This window comes from Argiope bruennichi, chromosome 7 (assembly GCF_947563725.1).
Source record: "Argiope bruennichi chromosome 7, qqArgBrue1.1, whole genome shotgun sequence".
NCBI lineage: Eukaryota > Metazoa > Arthropoda > Arachnida > Araneae > Araneidae > Argiope > Argiope bruennichi.
Genome location: NC_079157.1, coordinates 3,608,043 through 3,628,396, shown reverse-complemented (window position 1 = coordinate 3,628,396; position 20,354 = coordinate 3,608,043). Strand labels below are relative to the sequence as shown.

Here is a 20,354-nt window from a genome sequence, read left to right as displayed (position 1 = left end):
AGTAGTTTGTGGAATAGAATCATTTCTTAAAGAAAAGCCAAGTTCCTCAAGTCTCCCTTTTTAAAGTCAAGCGATGATGCATACACACGACGAATGCAATGCAAATGGTTGCAAAAAAAAATCATAATAAAGCTAACAATTTCATTTTTGTTCGAAAAAATGACGCATCGACCGTGCCAAATTGTAGATTCGGAATGAGATGTATACATGTTGAACGCACTTCAATGGTTGAAAAAGCAAATGCTTAACACTTAGACAATCTCCATTCAGCATTTTAAAGAAAGGCCAATTGCCCTGACGCTGTATTTAAAGTAACAAAATATGCCCAACGACGGTAACTTTTATTAGACTTCGGTAAAGAGAGCAGTTTTAAAAGGAGGTGATTTTTTTTTTTTTTTTTTTTTTTTTTTTTTTTTGTAGTTGTTGTTCAGATAGGACAACCAATCATTTCCTTGAATGGGGTGGTCAAATCATGGAACTATTATCTGAAACGAGAGAAAAATCTCAAAGCAGTTACAATCATTAATAGTTCTCATAAACTGGAGCAAACCCATGGTAAAAATCAATGAATGAACATTACAAGTACCAAATGTTGATTAAAAAAGAACCAAAACAGAGATCATCTACTTTTGTATCATATCAAAGCGTGAAGATGAGACAATGCGCAAAATGTCGAATCGAGAATTTTCATATTATAAGCGAATGCAAATTTTATAATCAAGGATGCCTTTGTTTTGACTATCGCTGAACTGATACACGACTTTTCATTCTATTTTTACTGCTTTTCTTCAATTTTAAAGTGCATGCCTTAAAAAGTTACTTACATTATTTTGAAAATAAATTATAAAAATGTTATGACTTTTCTCATTAAAATGATTTCATCACTATAAACTAAAATATATTTAGGTGGTCGCGATCCAGTCATCTTATGCGAAAAGTTTTATTATTAGAAGCAGTCGAATTTATTGCAAAAAGTATTCTAAAAACTATGCACTGTGTGTGTGGGGGTGGGGGGTCGTTAAGGGGTTCAGTAAAAAATCCGTATTAGTGTAACAGTTATTTATTTGCAGGTTACATTACACACAGAGAATTTACATACATGAGTTTAGAATAATTTTAAGATACATATTTAAAAGCATGGATCAAATCATGCAATATATGCCATCGCTAGATCTGAACTGAATCATAGTGTTACAAGGCATTAGAAGGCGCTGGCTCTGACATCATCGTAGTCAGTTACGGTTAGCATTATAAGAGCGGTTAAAACACGAAAATAAAGAAAAACGACAATGAAATGCAATCTTAGAAATTAAAGATATTCGGATGAAAGAAATTAAAGATTCTTAGAAATGAAAGATTTTGTGTTTAAATCATGGTTGAAACGAAGGTACATTAACGAATTTAAGGAGGAAAATTCGGCCAGCGGATAAATGAATAAAAATAAAGGACATTTCCTTTGCTCGCAGTAAAATGATTGATAAATCAATTTCTGAATAATTCTTGCGCAGAAGATTTCATTCTTAATGCATACTTCGACCCTTGTACTTCGATTTAATTCTGAAAAATTCTACAACAAAACACTATTTAATTTCAGTAAGCCACTATAAAATATAAAGGATTACGAAGGGAAAAAAAGTTTCGATGTTGTATAAATCTTGTACATGTTTAAAGCATATACCCAATGACATGTCATTGTGTAATTGATTATTTAAAAGTTCATGACGAATCAAAACTCATTATATTGTAATAGCGAAATGAATAAATGCAAAAAAATAATATCCAAGTTGTTTAATTCTTTTAATAATTATTTTTTTAAAGAAAAGTTGCTCCTGATTCCCTGCAATTTGTATCAATAAAATTATGAATATACGTTACCGAAGACGACACTCACTTTTGGGTTCTTATTGTTGAATTGAAGCTGGTATCCATTAATTACCAGATAATATTAGAAAGAATGCAGGCCGTCAAAGAAATAATTCATGATACACTTGTTAAGTTTATAAGCTTGCGCTTTTTTAATGGTTTTGAGCTGCGAATGCCAAATAGAAGACATGCGCAAAGGATTCTGTGTTTTATAAACACACCACCATTCAGCGTGGGATAAAAGTTAAAGGATCGAATTCAAGAATCAACAGACTAATTTTTAAAGGGATATTCATACCCTCAAAACATATCAATAAAAAATATGGGGGGGGGAATCCAGCAAAGACAAAAAAAAAAAAAAATTAAGACAATATATACTGCATTGTATTATTGGAGGGGGGGGGGGTTCAAAAACCATTTAAAAATGCTTCAATATCCCCGATACCCTTATATTAGTATAGAAATTAAAACAATAAATGTCCCCAATAGTGTGTCATCTTATTAGGAAGTTAAGTAAATTCGTAGATAAAGAGATTAAAACCGAGATTTAATTGATCACAAACCTCGTCGAGAACTAAAAATTTTGATTTCAAAAAATCATGACTTGGTTCTTTAGTCTTTTAAAGTAAGTAACTGAAGTACAAGGTAATTAAATGCCATCTGCTCAAAGAATTTAATCTCATGATTTTCAATATAACACATTCATAGCAAACTAATTATAAGAGACTCGAACTGCCAGATTGAACCATAGTAGGATGATGATGTTTTAAATTCAATTTGCCTGCCTTTAAATTGTTTCTAAAAATTTATTATAAATTATAACGGCGATAATATTAACAGAAATAGAAAATAATACAGTTATAATAAAAGTACGCAGAAATCTAGAAACATAAATGCAGAAAAAAAAAATGAAAAGTATTACTATAAAATATTGATGATAAATATTTTTAAAAATTCCGATTAAATCAGAAAATGTCCATAAATAAAATTGCTATCATTAAAAACACGAATTTTTGAATTCTAAAGTGGTATGAAAATATTCCGAAGTCCTCGAAATAAAACGTTACGCTTCATTTTTAATTGTAAATCTAAATAAAATTTTGTGAAATCCTTTCTCAAAATTTTATTGATGCACCTATTAACCAAGAAAAACTACTGCCGATATCTGGTAGTTGTAATTCCATCAGTCTACCCTGTAGAGTGCTTTGAACGAATCTTGCGTCACCCAATTTTGGGGCAGTGTCCAGCTTGTAAGCATTATTATGTTAAAGACATGGAAAGAGACAATAATTAAGACGAATACCTGTAAGTCCTGAGGGTCGGCATTTAGGGAAGGGGTGGAGGACATGATTTCAACTGGCTCCGTCTACAAAACGTTTGCACAATTCCTGATCACTCAGCCAAATAACAGAGGCTTTCGAAAACACAATTGTGGCATGCGTCACAGCTCCATAAAAACGCGATACCGCTCGAAATCGAATTTACTTTTTCCAATGATTCGGCAAATAACACGTTGCGACAGTCGTTACAGAGGATTGCATAGCATCCCTGTTGCAGTTACTTTTATTTTTATTTAGTATTTGTCCTCTCTTATCCATAGAATGAAACGAGGTTCAGTTAAAATGGGACATTTTTATGACATCAGAACGGAATCAAAATAAACTAAATATTTTTAAGACTAAAAAATGTAATAAATTGTATTTTCAATCCCTTTTAAGTACATTTTAGTAGAAATACTAAAATTTACGACAAAATTTTGTGATATCATCAGATATTGGAATGATCTCCAATTTAACAAAAGATACGTCACTTGGTAGCATTATTCCATTCAATTAAAAAAAAATTGTAGAGTTTAAATTTACATTAAAGTTTCAAATCAAAAGTTCGGAAATTTAAAATTGCTGATTCGTAGAGCCGGATAAACTAATATATATATATATATATATATATATATATATATATATATATATATATATATATATATATATATATATATATATATATATATATATATAAAACCTGAACTCGCATGTGGTTTTGGATTAGATCAGAACTCATGCGTGGTCTTTATTAAAAGTAACCCAGCTTACTTTCAATAAAGACTTTCCACCATTCGGCATTTCAAAGAAATGCAAAGCAAATTTCTCACATTCTGAATTTCTTCGCTGATTGCTGAATGATTGACGAATGAAATTTGGTACTGTTCTTTTTACACTCCATTTCTGTCAAATATGAAATCTGTCCGGCCGGCTGTACAATTATTAGCTAATGCGATAATTACAAAACGAAGAGATCCAGATCGATAAGATTTGGCAAATAAAGTGTAAATATTTATAAAATTTGGAAACAAATCCGTCAGGAGATGGACCGTTCAGTCCGCTGGTATTTTTTCATGCATATAAACGCAATTATTCAAAAATATAACAATTTAAGCAAATCTGGTTCACAGTTTTAGCACTTGAAGTATTGATATTTATCAAATTCTGAACCACATCTGTCAAAAAGACTGATCGTCAGTTAGTCTGTTCTCTTGCATACATATAAACTTTATAGCTTAAAAATGCAAAGACAAAAATGATCATTCGTATGCGATTTTGTGACAATAATTTTAATTCAGCGTCAAATTTTGATTTCAATCGGTCGGAAAAAAAAAAAACATCCAAAATATACGTATTTCTTTTCGATACAGCAAAGCAAACTCTCAGGTACGGGACCCTGAGTCCTCGCGGCGTTCGCAGCCTTGCCCAAGGTTCATAAGGTTTACGCGGAGAAGGGGGGGGGGCATAATATCGTTATTAAAGAGCATGCGAGAATGTTGCAATAAAATTTTTCAGGCGGAAATGAGGTCACGAAAACTATTAAAAGCGTCCAAGCATGGATCCAAATGCCTTTAAAAAAATGATGGGATTAGGTCTCTAACACACAATTTTTAAAGTTCAAGCTGTATTTTGCAAAATTTGAAACGAATTCGCCGGTAGGAATCATTGCACAAATTGAATGATCGAGCATTTGGGCATTCTGAAGTATAGCGGTAGCACCTCATCCATTTGGTCCCTCCAACATATTTAGAAAAGTGAATAGGATGAAGGGCACGGAGAAAAGAAGTCACTGCAGATAGGCCAGTGCGACATTACGATAGACTCAAATCTTGTAATTTTTATTACATATCACATAATTTCGCAACATTTTGTACAAGAAACAAATTTTGCTACTTAAAAGCACTTTTTTAAAATGATGTTCACTAATCTTGCATTTTGTTAACCAGACAGTCTTGTGGACGGATATATGCTGGTATATGGAGAAACTAACGCATCTTTTAACCAAGTGGTCATAATCAACGCAACAAATTTGAGCATGATAAAAAGCTTTCTGCTTCGTTTCCATTTTTAAAATTCTGCGGCAACATTCAGCGATCGGCACGTTTCAGTTTGTTCAGGCTAGACGCTCACCAGACGTGCCATTAGAATTATACGGAATGAGTTGTGCTGTTAATCCAAAAGAGGAGAATGCTTGTCATAAATCCGAAAAGTGCTTCTAGCGATGCTTTCGCATGCTTAATGCGTTGAATGCCACGCTAATTTCACGTGTCTTGCCCGTCTGACCAACATGAATTTCTCATTATGCGCCAAATAATTTGGGAAATATTAATTACAACAGTCAAGTTAATATTTGTAATACTTTTATTTTACTGAGGTCACTGTGACGCTGAAATATAGCCGTTTGTAGTTTAGTAAAATTAACGTCCCGTTTTAAAGACACACTAGGGCTATTTTAGGACGGACCTCGTAGTTTTGAACCAAGATCAGATGACGAGGACGCTGGCACCCTCCTCTTCAAACTACCACGCCACGCCAGCGGGAGAACGTTTGGCCCCGACGAATTTAACGTGTACCATACCTGTTTACACGACAGTTCTTCGGTGGAAACGGGTCGAATGTTTTCGAACCTGAAACCCTCCGATTCCGAAGCTGAGACCTCACCACTAGGCCACCGCGGTCCGTTAATAAATAAAAGTCAAAGCCTTGAGTGTAAACTTTATCTCGAAACAAATGTCTCTTCATGAAGACGGGTTTTGTCCAAAAATTGACAAGGATCTATAGCTAAAATTGAAACTGTCCAGCTCGCTATTTTTTATCCAAAGATTAAATTTTCGAATCCCAAAATTTATTTAATTAGATTATACTAAATCAAATTTTCTAATTAGAAAATCTATGTATTTTAAGTAAGTTTTTATAGTATCTGTATACTAGACGCATTTCACTTTTTGTACCACTAATCTTTGAATTGCAGCTAGAAATGAACGAACTCCTTTGCCTCCTACACTGATGATAAATAAATTCAAAAAGATGGATTTCAGAATTTACGGTGAAATATAATTCAATAACCTCCCTCTCCCCCCCCCCAAAAAAAAAGAAGAAACATCCGTCTTTATGCTAAAGAGAAGACTCAAAAATATACTGCGAATTACAGTGAGATTTAAAAATAAGTAAAACAGAAAAAATATTGAGAATATTCACACGACTAGATGCTGCTTTAAAATATGGTATCCATTATATCGAATTTTTGATCAATAAATGAACGAAACTAAATATATAAGGAAATGTATTGAGACATTTTTAATAGAAACATTGGTTTAATATTAACACATAATTCATATTCCCAGACAAATATTAAATCAAAAATTGATCAATATATTATTTGGAATGTGAGAAATATGAAACACTTCATAGTACTTATTATGCATAATCTTATATGACAGTAACATTTTCAAATAGTTTTAATATTTAACTCCTTAACAAACAAACAAAATGTATGTGTAGTTTTGTTTTTCAAATTTTATATAAACGAACTCAAAAACAAGTGGCATCTCTTACAATAAAGCCTCTACCAAAACAAAAATTCATAACTTTTTAAATGATTCAAATCATAACTACAGAAAAATTTAGATTTATGAAAAAAGATTAATCTTTTCATTTGAACTGATTCACATGAAAGTACTGCATACAGTATTTCTAGGAAATAAAATGCATGGCTTTATGAATATAAAAAATATTTAATGAAAATACTTTGTGTCAGCTTCATTAGCAAGTGCGTAACAGATATTTCGCGCAGAAAATAATGCTAGCTGATCACAAACGACGAACTGACATTTTTATAGTAAAATATCATTTCTATAATATTTCGAGTTTAAAATTTTGTTCGAAAAAACCCTTCATGAAAAATATTTCATGATTCATCAAAAATTTTGCTTTGAATAATCGTGAAAACTATTTTTAAACGGTGAAAAAAGAATATTTTAGAAAGAAACTCGAATTGGAAGCAATCTTTTTAAAGTAGGAACTAAAATTCAGATCCCCACTCCCTTCATTAAGTATGAAAGCTAAATGACGTCATTCAAGATCAATGTTATTTAAGATCGTCATATTACAATCAGGAATTAATCGCCATTTTATATATTTTCGATTTAATAAAGAAAGCTGTTCTTTCGATGCCATACTAGAGTTGTTTGAGGACAATACTCATAATTTTGAACTAGGGTCAAATAATGAGAACATGAAAAGGGAGTATGGGCAAGATTGACTATGCCACCTTCATACTTCCATAACACACCAAAGGGAGGGCGTTTGAACTCGAGAGATTTGATTTAATGACCACCAAGTTCGTACACACAGGTCTCAGAACCACAATCCTTCCGACCATGAAGCCCCCCCTTTTTCCCACGATATCACTGCGACCTCATTCCCTGAAACAGCCGACTCGAGACAGACCAGTGCTTTTGCAGAGAAAGAAAAATACGAAGCGGAGTACAAATCGCGGAATTTAAATGTATCAAAAATATACGTCTGATATCCCATGATGCTTAACTTCTTAAGATATTCCATGATTCTGACGAATGGATGGTTAAGAATGGAAACTCGGCTATGGATAACTGAATCAAATCCAATCTCTCGAACAGATAATTTATATTGAAATTATTAATTTGGGGAAAATGCAACCTTAGAATATTTCCGATAATACTCTGTAAAAAACAATAATTAAAATCAACATTTTAGAGACATTCTATATAGCAGAGTTGGGCATTAAGCCGATCGCGATTTATTGGTGGACCGCCGCCAAAACATTTTGGTGTGACTTGCCTTTACTAAGACCTAAAAGAAACATTTATGTAACACCGACGAAAAATATCAAAAATATTTCTGACGAATTGTATAAAAACGGAAGTACATTAAACAAAGACAAATATTATGATGAAACTTCACTCCGCATTCGAGGGACGTTTTGAAGAATTTACTACACTCCAACCCATTCTATTAACCATTCAAGTAACCCGTCATGTGTTACCCAATTGGTAATGTTGTGCGGAAGTAATAACTGAGAAAATAAATTATACATTCTCTTGAGAAAAATGAAGTATTTCTCTTTCTAAATGGCATCATTTTAAACGCACGAAATTCAGAATAACTAAGAATAAATTTGGAATCTAATGAACGAAGTAAAATATCTTTAAAAAATTGCATATCATTTAACATTGCCCTTTGGCACTACCCACCTGTGTGAATCTGCATTTTCAACAATGAATATAATTAAGACAGCATATCGTTCCCGTCTCACAGACGACCCCTTGGAATCCAGTGCAAGATTAGCAGTTAGTAATTATATGCCGAGATATTGGCGGACAGTATATAGTCGAAGTCTTTTACTAACTATAATGACGAGAACTAACTTTAGATGAAAATGATTTGTTTTCTAATACGTTTTGAATGGTTGTTATTAAATGTGTCATTTGATATTATATTTGTGGCTATTATTACTATTTTTAAATCTTATTATTATTAATATGTTTGTAATTATGTAGATATGTACATATTTCGCATTGTTGACTTACGTCACTGGGTGGACCGCAACACTAAAAAAAAAAATTAGAAGTAGCCCGACCCTTAAAGAGTCTCCCCAACCCTGCTATATAGCATACTGGTGCTCAATTGTTGTGGCAAAAATCACCTCTCTCTCTCTCTCTCTTTAATCTTAATACAAACAAATTTAATTTTATCTTTACATTGATAAAATGCGAAGTAAAAATTAGATGCATGAAATTATTAAGTAATAACTGACAAACTTAAAAAAAAAAAAAAAAAAAAAAAATCTTTGCTCTTGTCTTGTCCCTAAGTTATTAATATTGGAAGAGACTTATTTACATTTAAACTAGGTCTAGATATATTATGTCAATGAATAAGATTCCTGTAACAAGAGCATTCAAACAAATTAGATGCGATTGCAATGAAAGTGTTGACAAAATTTCATTTAAAAATAAATTTAATGCAGAAATTTCATTTAAAAATAAATTTGATGCAGAAAATTAAAATCGTTGCACTATATTTATGCAAAATGGAAACTGCTCACGTAGTGTTGCACCACGTACAAAAGCAAAAATTATTAATGACTTCTTTTTCAGATAAAAGCAGGAATAGTCAAATCATTTCACAAGCATCAGACGCACTTTCGCAACCGTGTTAGAGATGCAAGAACCCTCCGATTCTATTGAAAGAGGTGCCCTAATCTTCAAACAGTGCGATGGCAACTGTCATTGTGCAACATGGCAAAACAGATTACCGATGACGATTGCTGAAACACGTCCACTACACGTTCACACGGCTCATTTAAATTCAGGGTCAATTTTAAAGCTATTTTCATTTGCAAATGTCTTATTTTTTGCTTAAAATGTATTGAGGTAACAGAATAAGACAGTCATTCTCCTATGAGATTTCCTATCATTAAAAGAAGGATTGTAATAAACTTCAAATACAAGAAATATGTTTATATCCTACTTATTATGTAATCTCATTATACATTACATATCAATAAAGCAATGCTGCAGCTCTGCATTTTAAAAGTATATAATGGACAAATGTGGTATTATTCATGAGATAAAAAAATCATAGATTATATGTAGAAACTTATTTGTTCTTGCAGAACAATTTATATTCAGAGTTTGAAGGACAGATTCTAGATCCAGAAACCTTCGTTTTACCTAAACTGATTCTAAAATATCTGGAGAAAATGATGAATCACTATCATATCTATGGGATATAACGAGAGGGTTAAGCGTATAATTTATCAGTAGAATTATCTGAAAGTTTTCAGAAAATAATTCAATGGTGATTCGGGGTAAAGCATGAAAACACAAAAATGTGATTAATTTTTTATTACATTCTAAAGAAAGAATTCCTTACTTCCCTTTGTGATGTTTAAAAAAAACAAGCAATGCTATGATTTATTAAATTTATTTTTGAAATTTAAAGAATATGGAGATATTAAATTCTGCGCCCCAGACAAAAAAAAATAATAATAAGTGTGACTCAATACGAAAATAAAAATCTCAGAAGCACAGCCGAAAGAGAAACAATATTTGTTTTTCAATACAAAAGAATAGATATAATAGGATAGAAAAAAAAGTTGCCCTCAAAGCATATTCGATAAGAGAAAAATAGCGTTCTCTCAGATCAGATAAAAACTCAGAACTCCCCAGAAGTGCGCTCGCTATTCAACAAGCAAGAGATAGCTACTTCAGTAATGAATGACCTGAGGAAGTTACGCGGAATGTGCAACAGAAACGCCTACACGGTGCAGTTCCTAGTTCCATCACATTTGCAAGTGCGCGCGAGAAATAAGTTTTTTTTTTTTTTTTTTTTCGTTGCACATCCGCAGTGAAGAAATTTAATCTACAGGAATTCTAAGAACATGATGCATAACTGCCTACTGGCAAAAGTATTTTCCAATAGTAAAGCACGTTTTCCACTTTATTTTAAAATATGAAACATTAACTGAATGGAAAGATTCGTAGAAAAGATACTTTTCAAAATCATAACAGGATACAGAATTCGAAAATACTCATAAAACAGAAAAAACATTATCGAAAGTATTATTTAAAAATACAAATGAATCGTGTTTACTTCACCTCCCTTCAATGGCAGATTTAAGATTAGGCAACTGCCTAAAGCCGTTAATCTAAGAGGAAGCTGCAAGCAGATCAACCTTCCAAGATGCCAAATGATTAAGTTTGGAAGAAAAAAATTCATTTAATTATAAAATATTAAGTTAATGATTCTTTGTTATATAATTCGTCAAGTACTTAAATGCTTCATTATGTTCACTTAATTATCAGAAAATTTATAAACTTAAAACGTCTGTTTCAATAATGTTGTGTACAAATGTAGATGTTGGGCAGCCTGGAGTCATCACAGATAAATTAAAAAAAAAAAAAAAAAGATTAACCTACATTAAAATATTAACGTGCTAAAAATGTGTACAGATATGAAACTAAATTGCCAAAAAAAAAAAAAAGAAAGAAAGAAAGAAAGAAAGAGCCCATAATGTGAACGGCTTAGAGCTGCAGGCACCTAAATCCACTATCCCCCCTCCCTAGATAACGCAATAAGTCAACTGGATGCAGCAGTTACGCAGATGGAAATCAACAGCTATTTGATGAATTTCAGATTCTATAGTTTGTTGTTGCATATGGACGCAAGCATGTGAAATAAATTTGCAGTAGGAAAATTGAATTAATTCTTTACTTTTAATTGGATTAACTCCAATTGCTTAACAGACTATAGGTAATTCAATTAAATTTTATTTAAAGAATTTTTGAGTATTTTTTATGGTAACTAATGTATCACAAAATGCATATTTTGGAGTCAATTCTAAAATGTATAAAAGTTATGAAGTCAATAAATTTCTACAAAATGAATTCAATGACAGTTCTTTATTTTTGAATCTCCCTTGATTTCATTATAATTCTTTAATACTAGCAGAAAGAAGAAGTTTTTGGTTATTTTTAGTTAATAAATATAATATAATATTGCCAAGGATCAAGATATTTCTTTGACCTCTATAGTTTTTGAAAATGCGTCTTAAAACCTTCATAACTATTCTGAGCTCTATACCTATTCCAAGCGTTCCATCTAATCTATTAAATAGTTTCTTAAACTCCAAATATGTTATCTAAATAAAAATAATGACCAATTCTAAAATAATCATATTTGATCCAATTTTTGTTGCTTATGAAAATAAAAATTGTATTTTTGAAATTTCTGATTATTTTCTTTAAATAGAACAATTAGCATTGATAAGTAAATATAATATGGGGGGAGGCAAGGGGAATGCATCAAAAGCATAAAAGATTTTTGATGTTTTCACTACTGTTTTTCTATAATATAGTCAGCAGTAAATCTTGGATCAATCATTAGTTTTTATTAATTTAAAAATCATTCATTAAAAATTCATTTAAAAGTTGTTCATCTAAAACATTGTTATGCTTAGAAGCGGCCAAGATATGTGTTAACTCGGCACAAGCTAAGAACTCGTTCAGGAGCATACGCCGAAAAACAAACCTCCATTCCTATCAATAAGACATTCAAAATGTAAACAAAGTACAACTGTCTTATAGAATTTTTTTTTTTATTCCCATTGAAATTAGAATGCATTTTTACCAAAGAACATTTGCAATAAACAGATTGAATCATGTGGAAGAAAATTCAACAGAGAATATTTTTAGCTATGATATAGAATAAAAAATATTCATGAAACACAATATAAATACGAATTTCTTATATGATTACAAATATAATTAGTTATTTATCAAGTAAATTTTCTTTGATTGAATGGCACACTTATCAAATAAATGAAATTCAAACAAGGAATAAGGCATTTTAATGTAAAAAATATGACAAATTTTATTCTTAACTATATTCTGGTAATAGTATTTTGCTTATTATAAAATTGAGCTTTAATTGCTAATTTTTTTTCTCTACATAGTATGCAATTACACTCGCATTTTTCATATTTTAAAGAATATTCATACCATTTACTTTACTTTAAATATAATGATTTATTCATAAAGGTTTATGAATACTAATTAATCTTAAATACAAAATAAATAAATCTACTGTATAAATTACATTGCATTATATTTTCAGAATTGACTACACATTTAATGGACTATAAAAATATTTTAAACTTTGAGTTGTATGACAACTTTTATATTACTTCAACCAATGACCAATGATATGGGGTTTTTGAGAAGCTCCTAGGCTCAATGGCCTTTCATCTTCTATTCAGCTAATTTGATGGATAAGTAACAGACAATATATGTTGAACGTAATTTTAAAAGCTGTATTATTGTAATTTTAATTATGAAAAATATATTAAAAAATAAACAAAAAAAAGAGAGAAAAAAAGAAATTAAAAAAATAAAAATGATAAAAAATTTATTTTATATTACTTCAAGTATATAAATAAACTTAACGCTGCATATCCAATGATATTTATAATTTTGCTAATCAATAATACAGCTATAATCAAAATATAATAATCAAAAATCAATTTTTTAATTAATTAAATTTTGTAAAATAATGAGCTGAAGCCTAATATTTAGAATACGACACTAAAAGCTATTAAAACTATTAATAATATATGTTTAAAAATAACAATTTGTATTTTCTTATGCAATAGATTCAAATTACCTTTCAAAAACAATTATGAACAGAAGAATCATTATTATTATACTTATTTTACTGAAATATGAATTGTGGCAATGTCAATACTTGAAGTTGTCAATGAGTTTGTTGACAGATTTGATATCAACTGGTATTATACACTAAATTTTTTTAAAAAAAATTGTTCTATATCAAACATACAAATTTTATTAAATTATAAGCAAAATTAAGCTCCTGGTATTTAGTTTATTTGTGAAGCACAGTTGTACAATAACATTAAAATTCAAAATACATAATGTTACATTTCCTAATGGCATAAAAATACATACATATTTTTATGATATTGTTCACTTTTTGCTTAAGCCCAAACTGACATCTATGCATTCAAAAGAATTTGGCAGTTTTGAGATTATGGACATCCAATTAATAAAATTCAATAATCAAGAATGTATATTACCAGAAAGAAATTTTAACACTTGCATGCCGATTTAAAAATTTCAATTAAATTGAAAATGAAAAAGCATAAAAGGAAACATAATCCATTTAATTCTGTGTGTTGCTAAGGATTTTGAATATATTTGATATTTTAAAGTAATTCTTTTAAAAAGAATTTATTCTGAAATTAAATCTATGTCAAAATATTTAAATAATTATGAAATGCAAAAAAACCAGAAAAAATGATGATACTTTCAATAATTTTAGATCAGCAATTCAACTTCTATCATAACAAATATATACTGCTTTCAAATATGAAATCCTTAAGATTTTAAATTATATATAACATTCTGAATCTGGATTTTTAAAAGATTAATCTCTTTACTAAATATATATGTATACTTACAACAATATAAAATTTTACAAAAAAAAAAAAAAAGCTTGTTTCTTTTTTTATTATTTTTATTATTCCTTCAAATGTCCATGTCCTTTTATAATAAGCAGACATGCTTCTTTGAACACTGTGAAATTCTTCACAGAAATATTAGGAAAAGAATTTGCAAAACAAATTATATCTCCTTTCTTCAAGATTATATATATATATATATATATACTACAGTTCAAATTGGTTATTTTATAATATTTAATATTGCAAATATGACTAAACCAAAGGAACACATTTATAAAAATCAAAACAAATATGAATTATCAAAACGTTTAGAATGATTTTAAAAAAGCTTGATCTTTATTCAGAAACGAAAAAAAAAAAAAAAATGATTATAAAACTAGATTGTTAAAAATTCAAAGATACAGGAAGGTAGCAAAATGCACTTATTTAAAAACTAACCATTTACTTTCTTTGCCTTTAACGCAAACCATAAATAAGTAATACACTAAGCATGATTTGCTACAAAAAAATGTTAGTGTTTAGAGAAGAATCTGAAAATCTGGTACATAATGAATACATATTTTCAGTTTTATGAAATAAATTACTCTTATATAATCGTAATGATTATCATGACAAAAAGTATATTATACAATATTCAACATTTTTATCAGTATGTTTTTCTCTGATTAATTATTAAATTCATAACATCTGGCTAATCACTTCAAAAATTGATCAGAATTATTTGACGACATTTAAAGACTGCATCTTCTTTGAAAAGTACTTACGTGTTGGGAAGTTTCAGACTTGGGGGAATGTTTTACATCATGTATTCCATTTCCAACTGAGGTTTTTTCTACTCCATTCGCTGACGGTGCAATATTCTCATAATTAGGAGGTTCCTTGTAAGGACGAGGTACTGGCGTTTTAATTAACTGGACATTGGGCATCGTACTTTTGACTACGATTTTCCTCTCCTTGTACCACCTGTCAGCTTCTTCGTCGACTACCAACAGCTTGGTTTCATTCGAAATGGATTTTATCCTTTCGACCACTTGCCGGTGATTTTCATTCGCAATGTTTACTCCATTCACTTCGATGATGCGGTCACCCTCCCGCAGACCAGCATGCTGAGCTGGGCTGTCGTCGTCTACTTTGCCAATAAACTGACCAGTTCTCGATTTCTCAGCGTGCAAATTGAAGCCATATCCATCGAAATCCGCCCATTTGATCAAATGACACAGTCTGGGGACGGGTGCATCGGGGGGGAGTTCGGACGACATGATAGATACTAAGATGACTGCAAGCTTTTACTCTATCAAAACATCAAAAACAACGCGCAATTCAACGTACACCTAACCACTAACAGGAGAAAGCGATAACTGAAAACAAGCGAAGCGACGCAGCAACTTGGCGTCTGCTCTCGAAGTTCCACGTAGGGAATTTAAAACTGAAAGTTTTCCCTCTTTCGGGAAAATCACGCAGGTTGAGAAGCAACACGGCTTCCTAAACGCGGAAACAGTAACTTCAATTTCATTAACAAAGAAAGGATATAAATGGGAAATATTTCAAATAGGTTTAAATAGACTTCCTTTTTATATAAATTAAGTGAAAATTGTTGTTTTTATAAAATAAATGAAAAGCATTCTTCATGGCAGAAATATTTCAATGGTAGCGCCCTCTATGAGCAAGCATGGCAGGTTTTTGTTTTAATATTTAATTTTTATTTTATTTGCTGCTAAATAAGTGTAAAATTTTATTTACTGTGATTTTTTCTCCTCCTTTTGTAGTTCGATTCTGCATCAGAACCAGAAAGGAGGGTTAAAAACTCCAGTTTCAGACCGTTTTTTATTTAAGAAATATTTATGATCATTATTATTTTAAGCATTTTAAGCAAAAATGAATAAAATTGTTTTAAAATTTCAATTACTGAGCTTACATTTGATTTACATTGAAGTGTCTATCAAAGGTATCAAACAACGAAATTAGTAGAATGAATTTATCTGCGAAAATTGAGTTAAACTTTTAAGAATTAATTCATTGTTATTTAAAAATTGTAGAAGATTTATATTCCTAATTGTAACAATATCAGATATAAAAGACTTTTTTTATAATCAAGATAATATTTCAGGGTATCATTTAGTTTCTGAAAGGGAAGTTTTTTTTTTTTTATTAAAAATCATTACTGATTCTGTCTCTATCAGATAAACACGAAACTTTTCAAAAGATTACTGTTCGTTTTGTTTACTTAAATGCACTTACACAATAAAATGCATTTTTCTTTATTGTAATACTTATTAAATGTCGATTTCGACGTTGAAATATGCCTTTGTCATATTAAAAGCTAGTTTCCATTTGTAATTTCCAATTACTTCCAATTTTTTTTTAACAAAATAGTAAATTTCTATTAATAATATACTTTCGATTAATAATATTAATTAATAATATAATTATACAAATGCAGCCATGCTGATAACGGTATAAAATATTATTGCTATAAAAAGTGCGACTTAAAAAATTTCTTCATCAAAAATCTAAAAAGTTTTTTATTCCTAGAAAAAGTCTGGTTTCGCTTTTCTTTCTTGATATTTATTGCCCGAGTGACTCAAAAGGATCATTTTATAATTGAAAGTTTATTCAGTTGTTCGTTTCATTTTTTTTAAAAGAAAGGTGAAAAAAAAATGAAATAAAAATCATACTTTAATAGTTCTTCATCTTGATGCATTTCATTTTCACAATGGAATTTTTCAAAATATATTGTATTCTAACGTAATGTCTGTAAGATAAAATTAAGAATTACGGTTTTTCACTTTCAACTACTGAACAAACGAAAAAGATAGCTAAAGATTGTTCTATTTAATTACTATTTTTATGTGCAAATACATAGCTATATGGGTTAGAAAATTTTAATCGCTTATGGTAATATTTCACAGAATTTTTATTATTTTAAAGAAATTTTTACAGCTGTAGATAAAGTAGCAAATCTGTACATTTCTTCTCCATTTTTCTTATTTTTTTTATTAAATACAGAGAAAAATACTTATAAAGCAAAAATATTGATATCATTGCAAAAATAATTTTTGAATTTCAAGATGATGTAAAAAATTTATTGTATTGTAATATTTTTGGAAGTAATAGCGGAAAAGCGCCCAAACGTTGGTTAATTTTTATTAAAATTTCAATAACAGCAACAAAAAAAAAGACTCTTTAGCGCATATTACCTCTCTTCATATACGTGTCAAGTTTGGTACTTCTAATTCAAATTATTGGATATGCAAGTCACGCTTTGCATTGCATTGGCTTACAATAGTAAGAAATTTTAACCTTTGGCGTGAATGTAACATATTGCTTGGCGAGTTTTTTTGCAATTAATACTTGGAGTATCCGAAAATCGAATCTGGATTTCAAACAGTTTTTTTTCCCAACCGGTTGATACAAAAACTTAATACAAAACTAAACTTGTAGTCACAAAATTCCATACCAAATATGACACATTTAAGTTTTCGCGTTTACACGTTTCTGAAATACACAGAGCGATTTGTATTGTTGTTGGATGTGATAACCATCTGCACTATATAGACGTTAAATCTGTGCATCTGAATTTTATCCATGTAGCTCACTTCGTTTTATACCTATCGTGTTAGCTTGTATTCGCACAGCCGGATAGACAGTGGAGTTTTGATCAAAATTTGATAGAAATCTACAAGAGATCGTATACCGTACAGACCGTGTAAAGACCGTATACCAAATTTCATTCGTCTAGTTTAAAGCGTTTTTGAGTTATCTCTGTCACAGACAAACAGTCATAATGCCAAAAATAGGTTTTTCGAACTCATGGAAGTTTAAAGAGTGGAGATTCGTCGAAATCATGAGTTCGAATTTTTTGACAAATACAACACTTTCTTTATACTTCACATATGAAAAAGGAAAATCACAACTCTTAGATGAATTTTTTATATGGTTCTGAAGACCGCACATCCAAATATGTAACAAACTGTATACCAAATGGATTGAAATGTTTCTAAAATGCTCGCTCAGATTTATTTCTCATGCAACAACGAAGCAGAGAAGCTCGTCATATTTTGTCAGTACCTGCCACATGTTTGTTGCATCAATCTAGCAGGCAACGCACTGACTGATACTTCACTGCGGGGATATCAATTCTTATGAACACAATGAACAGAAAGCTACATTTTGTCAGTAAGCGAATTTAATTAGTTTAATCATATTAACGTCCCGTTTTAAAGGAACACTACGGATATTTTGGGACGGTTTCTTACTTTTGAACCGTGGTCAGATGGCGTGGACTACACCTGAGCTGGCAGTCCCTCCCCAAACTTCTACACCACTCCATACCAAAGGGAAGACATTTGGCTCCAATGGATTTAACGTCCACCAGACCTACTTACATTACGGTCTGCGGCGGAATCGCGCCTTGAGCCTGAAACCGAGACCTTACCACCAGGCCACCGCGTTCCTTTGTCTAAGTGAGGAAGCCGTGAAGACAACATTCCCGTTGGTTATTTCTAAAGATCATTGAGCAACCTCTAATCAAATAAATTTACATACAGCTTCTATAAAAAATGTGCCAAAGAAGGAAGGCACAGACAATAATAAAAAAAAAATAATAATAAAAAATTTTAAAAAAAATTAATTTATTTCGAAGATTACTGACCTTTGTGTCTTACCACTTGAGCTCTATGTCTAACCATCAAAAAGTTGAATTGAAACCACAGTATTTCGGCATGAAGAAGCTTAAAGAGCTATTTTAATGCGTGGATTAGTTTCAGTACTCAACAGCTTGAAATATTTTATTTATTGATCACAGGTAATAACAAAAATTGTGCATAAGTTGAATAAAAAATAGGATAATAATAAAAAATGTTGCAGTTCATAAGATGCAAATAGGATGCCAACAAATCCATTTTCGACACAAAATGAATTGAGGCATTTAACAAACCTTTGGGCAAAATTGTTCATCAATGCGTAGCTGTGGGAAATCCATAGTCATTCATTTACTTCATGCTAGCTGTTTCAACTTCTTCATTTTCTGAAAATAATCCTTCCCTCTTCTTCTAAGTGCTTCTTTCCGCTGGAAAATGGTCTTGTTCTAATGAAGTAATCATTAAGAGCCAAATCTGGGCTTTATAAATCTTTTTTTTTTTTAATCAAATCACCCATTTGATTGTTTGTATCGCATTCTGAGTATGACACCCGGTATCATCATATAGGAGAATGCACGCACAGGCCAAACGCAAATTGCAGCAATTTTTCTATGAATTTCACACTGTTAATAGCTATGAAGAAAATTCCACTTTGAACGTTCAATGAATCTTGAATTCCGATTGCTAGAACTCATTTGTAGCTCTCTAAATTTAACATGGTAATATATGGGAACAATAACGCTATCTGTTGCCCTTCTGATAAGAACAAATATTTGGTTCTAGAATAATTTGCTTTGAAATATTGTTACTTGTAGCTTTTATTTCTCCATATAGTCTCTTTTAGAAAATAACTGATCGATTAGACTGCTTAAAAAAGATAGATTTTATTACAGAATATCTGCTGAATGTAGCACTTCACAGAATTTGGAAGAAGAAAATTCTTTTTACAAAACATTAATAACGTAAAATGTTTAATTTTCAAAACTCGAGAAAGGCGTCAGTAGACCGGATTGTGGAATTTTTCACTGCGCGACAATAAACGAAAAACTTTTTACAGAACAAAGTAAACAGGGCGAAGAATTTCAACAATTTTGGAATTGATTTCGAGCTTTCAAATATGCCAATTTACGAACTGAAGACACCAGGGCCAAATCTTCCATGTTGTAATGTCTTGATCCTGACCGATCAAATCAGAGAGTAGCGTAACAAAACAATTCTTTTATTTACGGTCTTATATATGTACACAAAAACAACTTGTTCTCATTTAGGTTAATATAATTTACAAACACAACAGTTAAAAGTTTGATCATGAAATAGTTCCTTGATCAAATAGGAGGAAAAAAAACACTAACAGGCTGTTAGCTCAAAAGGCTCCTCCAGAGGGCCACTCCAGAAATCCACCGATCTTTGTCGGGTGGATCCTAACACAGAAAGCCGAATGACACGGAGCTTCTCACAAAAAATCAGGAACAACTTCGAACACCCACGTCTCTCCGACTCCTCCTTCGACGGCTC

At 30.8% G+C, this 20,354-nt stretch overlaps 1 protein-coding gene across 1 annotated transcript in view; it reads right to left on the bottom strand.

The window, feature by feature from the left end:
• LOC129975685 (Na(+)/H(+) exchange regulatory cofactor NHE-RF1-like) overlaps positions 1–15,602 on the bottom strand; it is a 103,398-nt gene extending 87,796 nt beyond the window's left edge. The window contains exon 1 of the mRNA XM_056088812.1: positions 14,964–15,602. Within this exon, the coding sequence (XP_055944787.1) occupies positions 14,964–15,458 (495 nt within the window). The 5' untranslated portion in view covers positions 15,459–15,602. The remainder of the gene's footprint in view (positions 1–14,963) is intronic.
• Between the last annotated feature and the right edge of the window lie 4,752 nt (positions 15,603–20,354).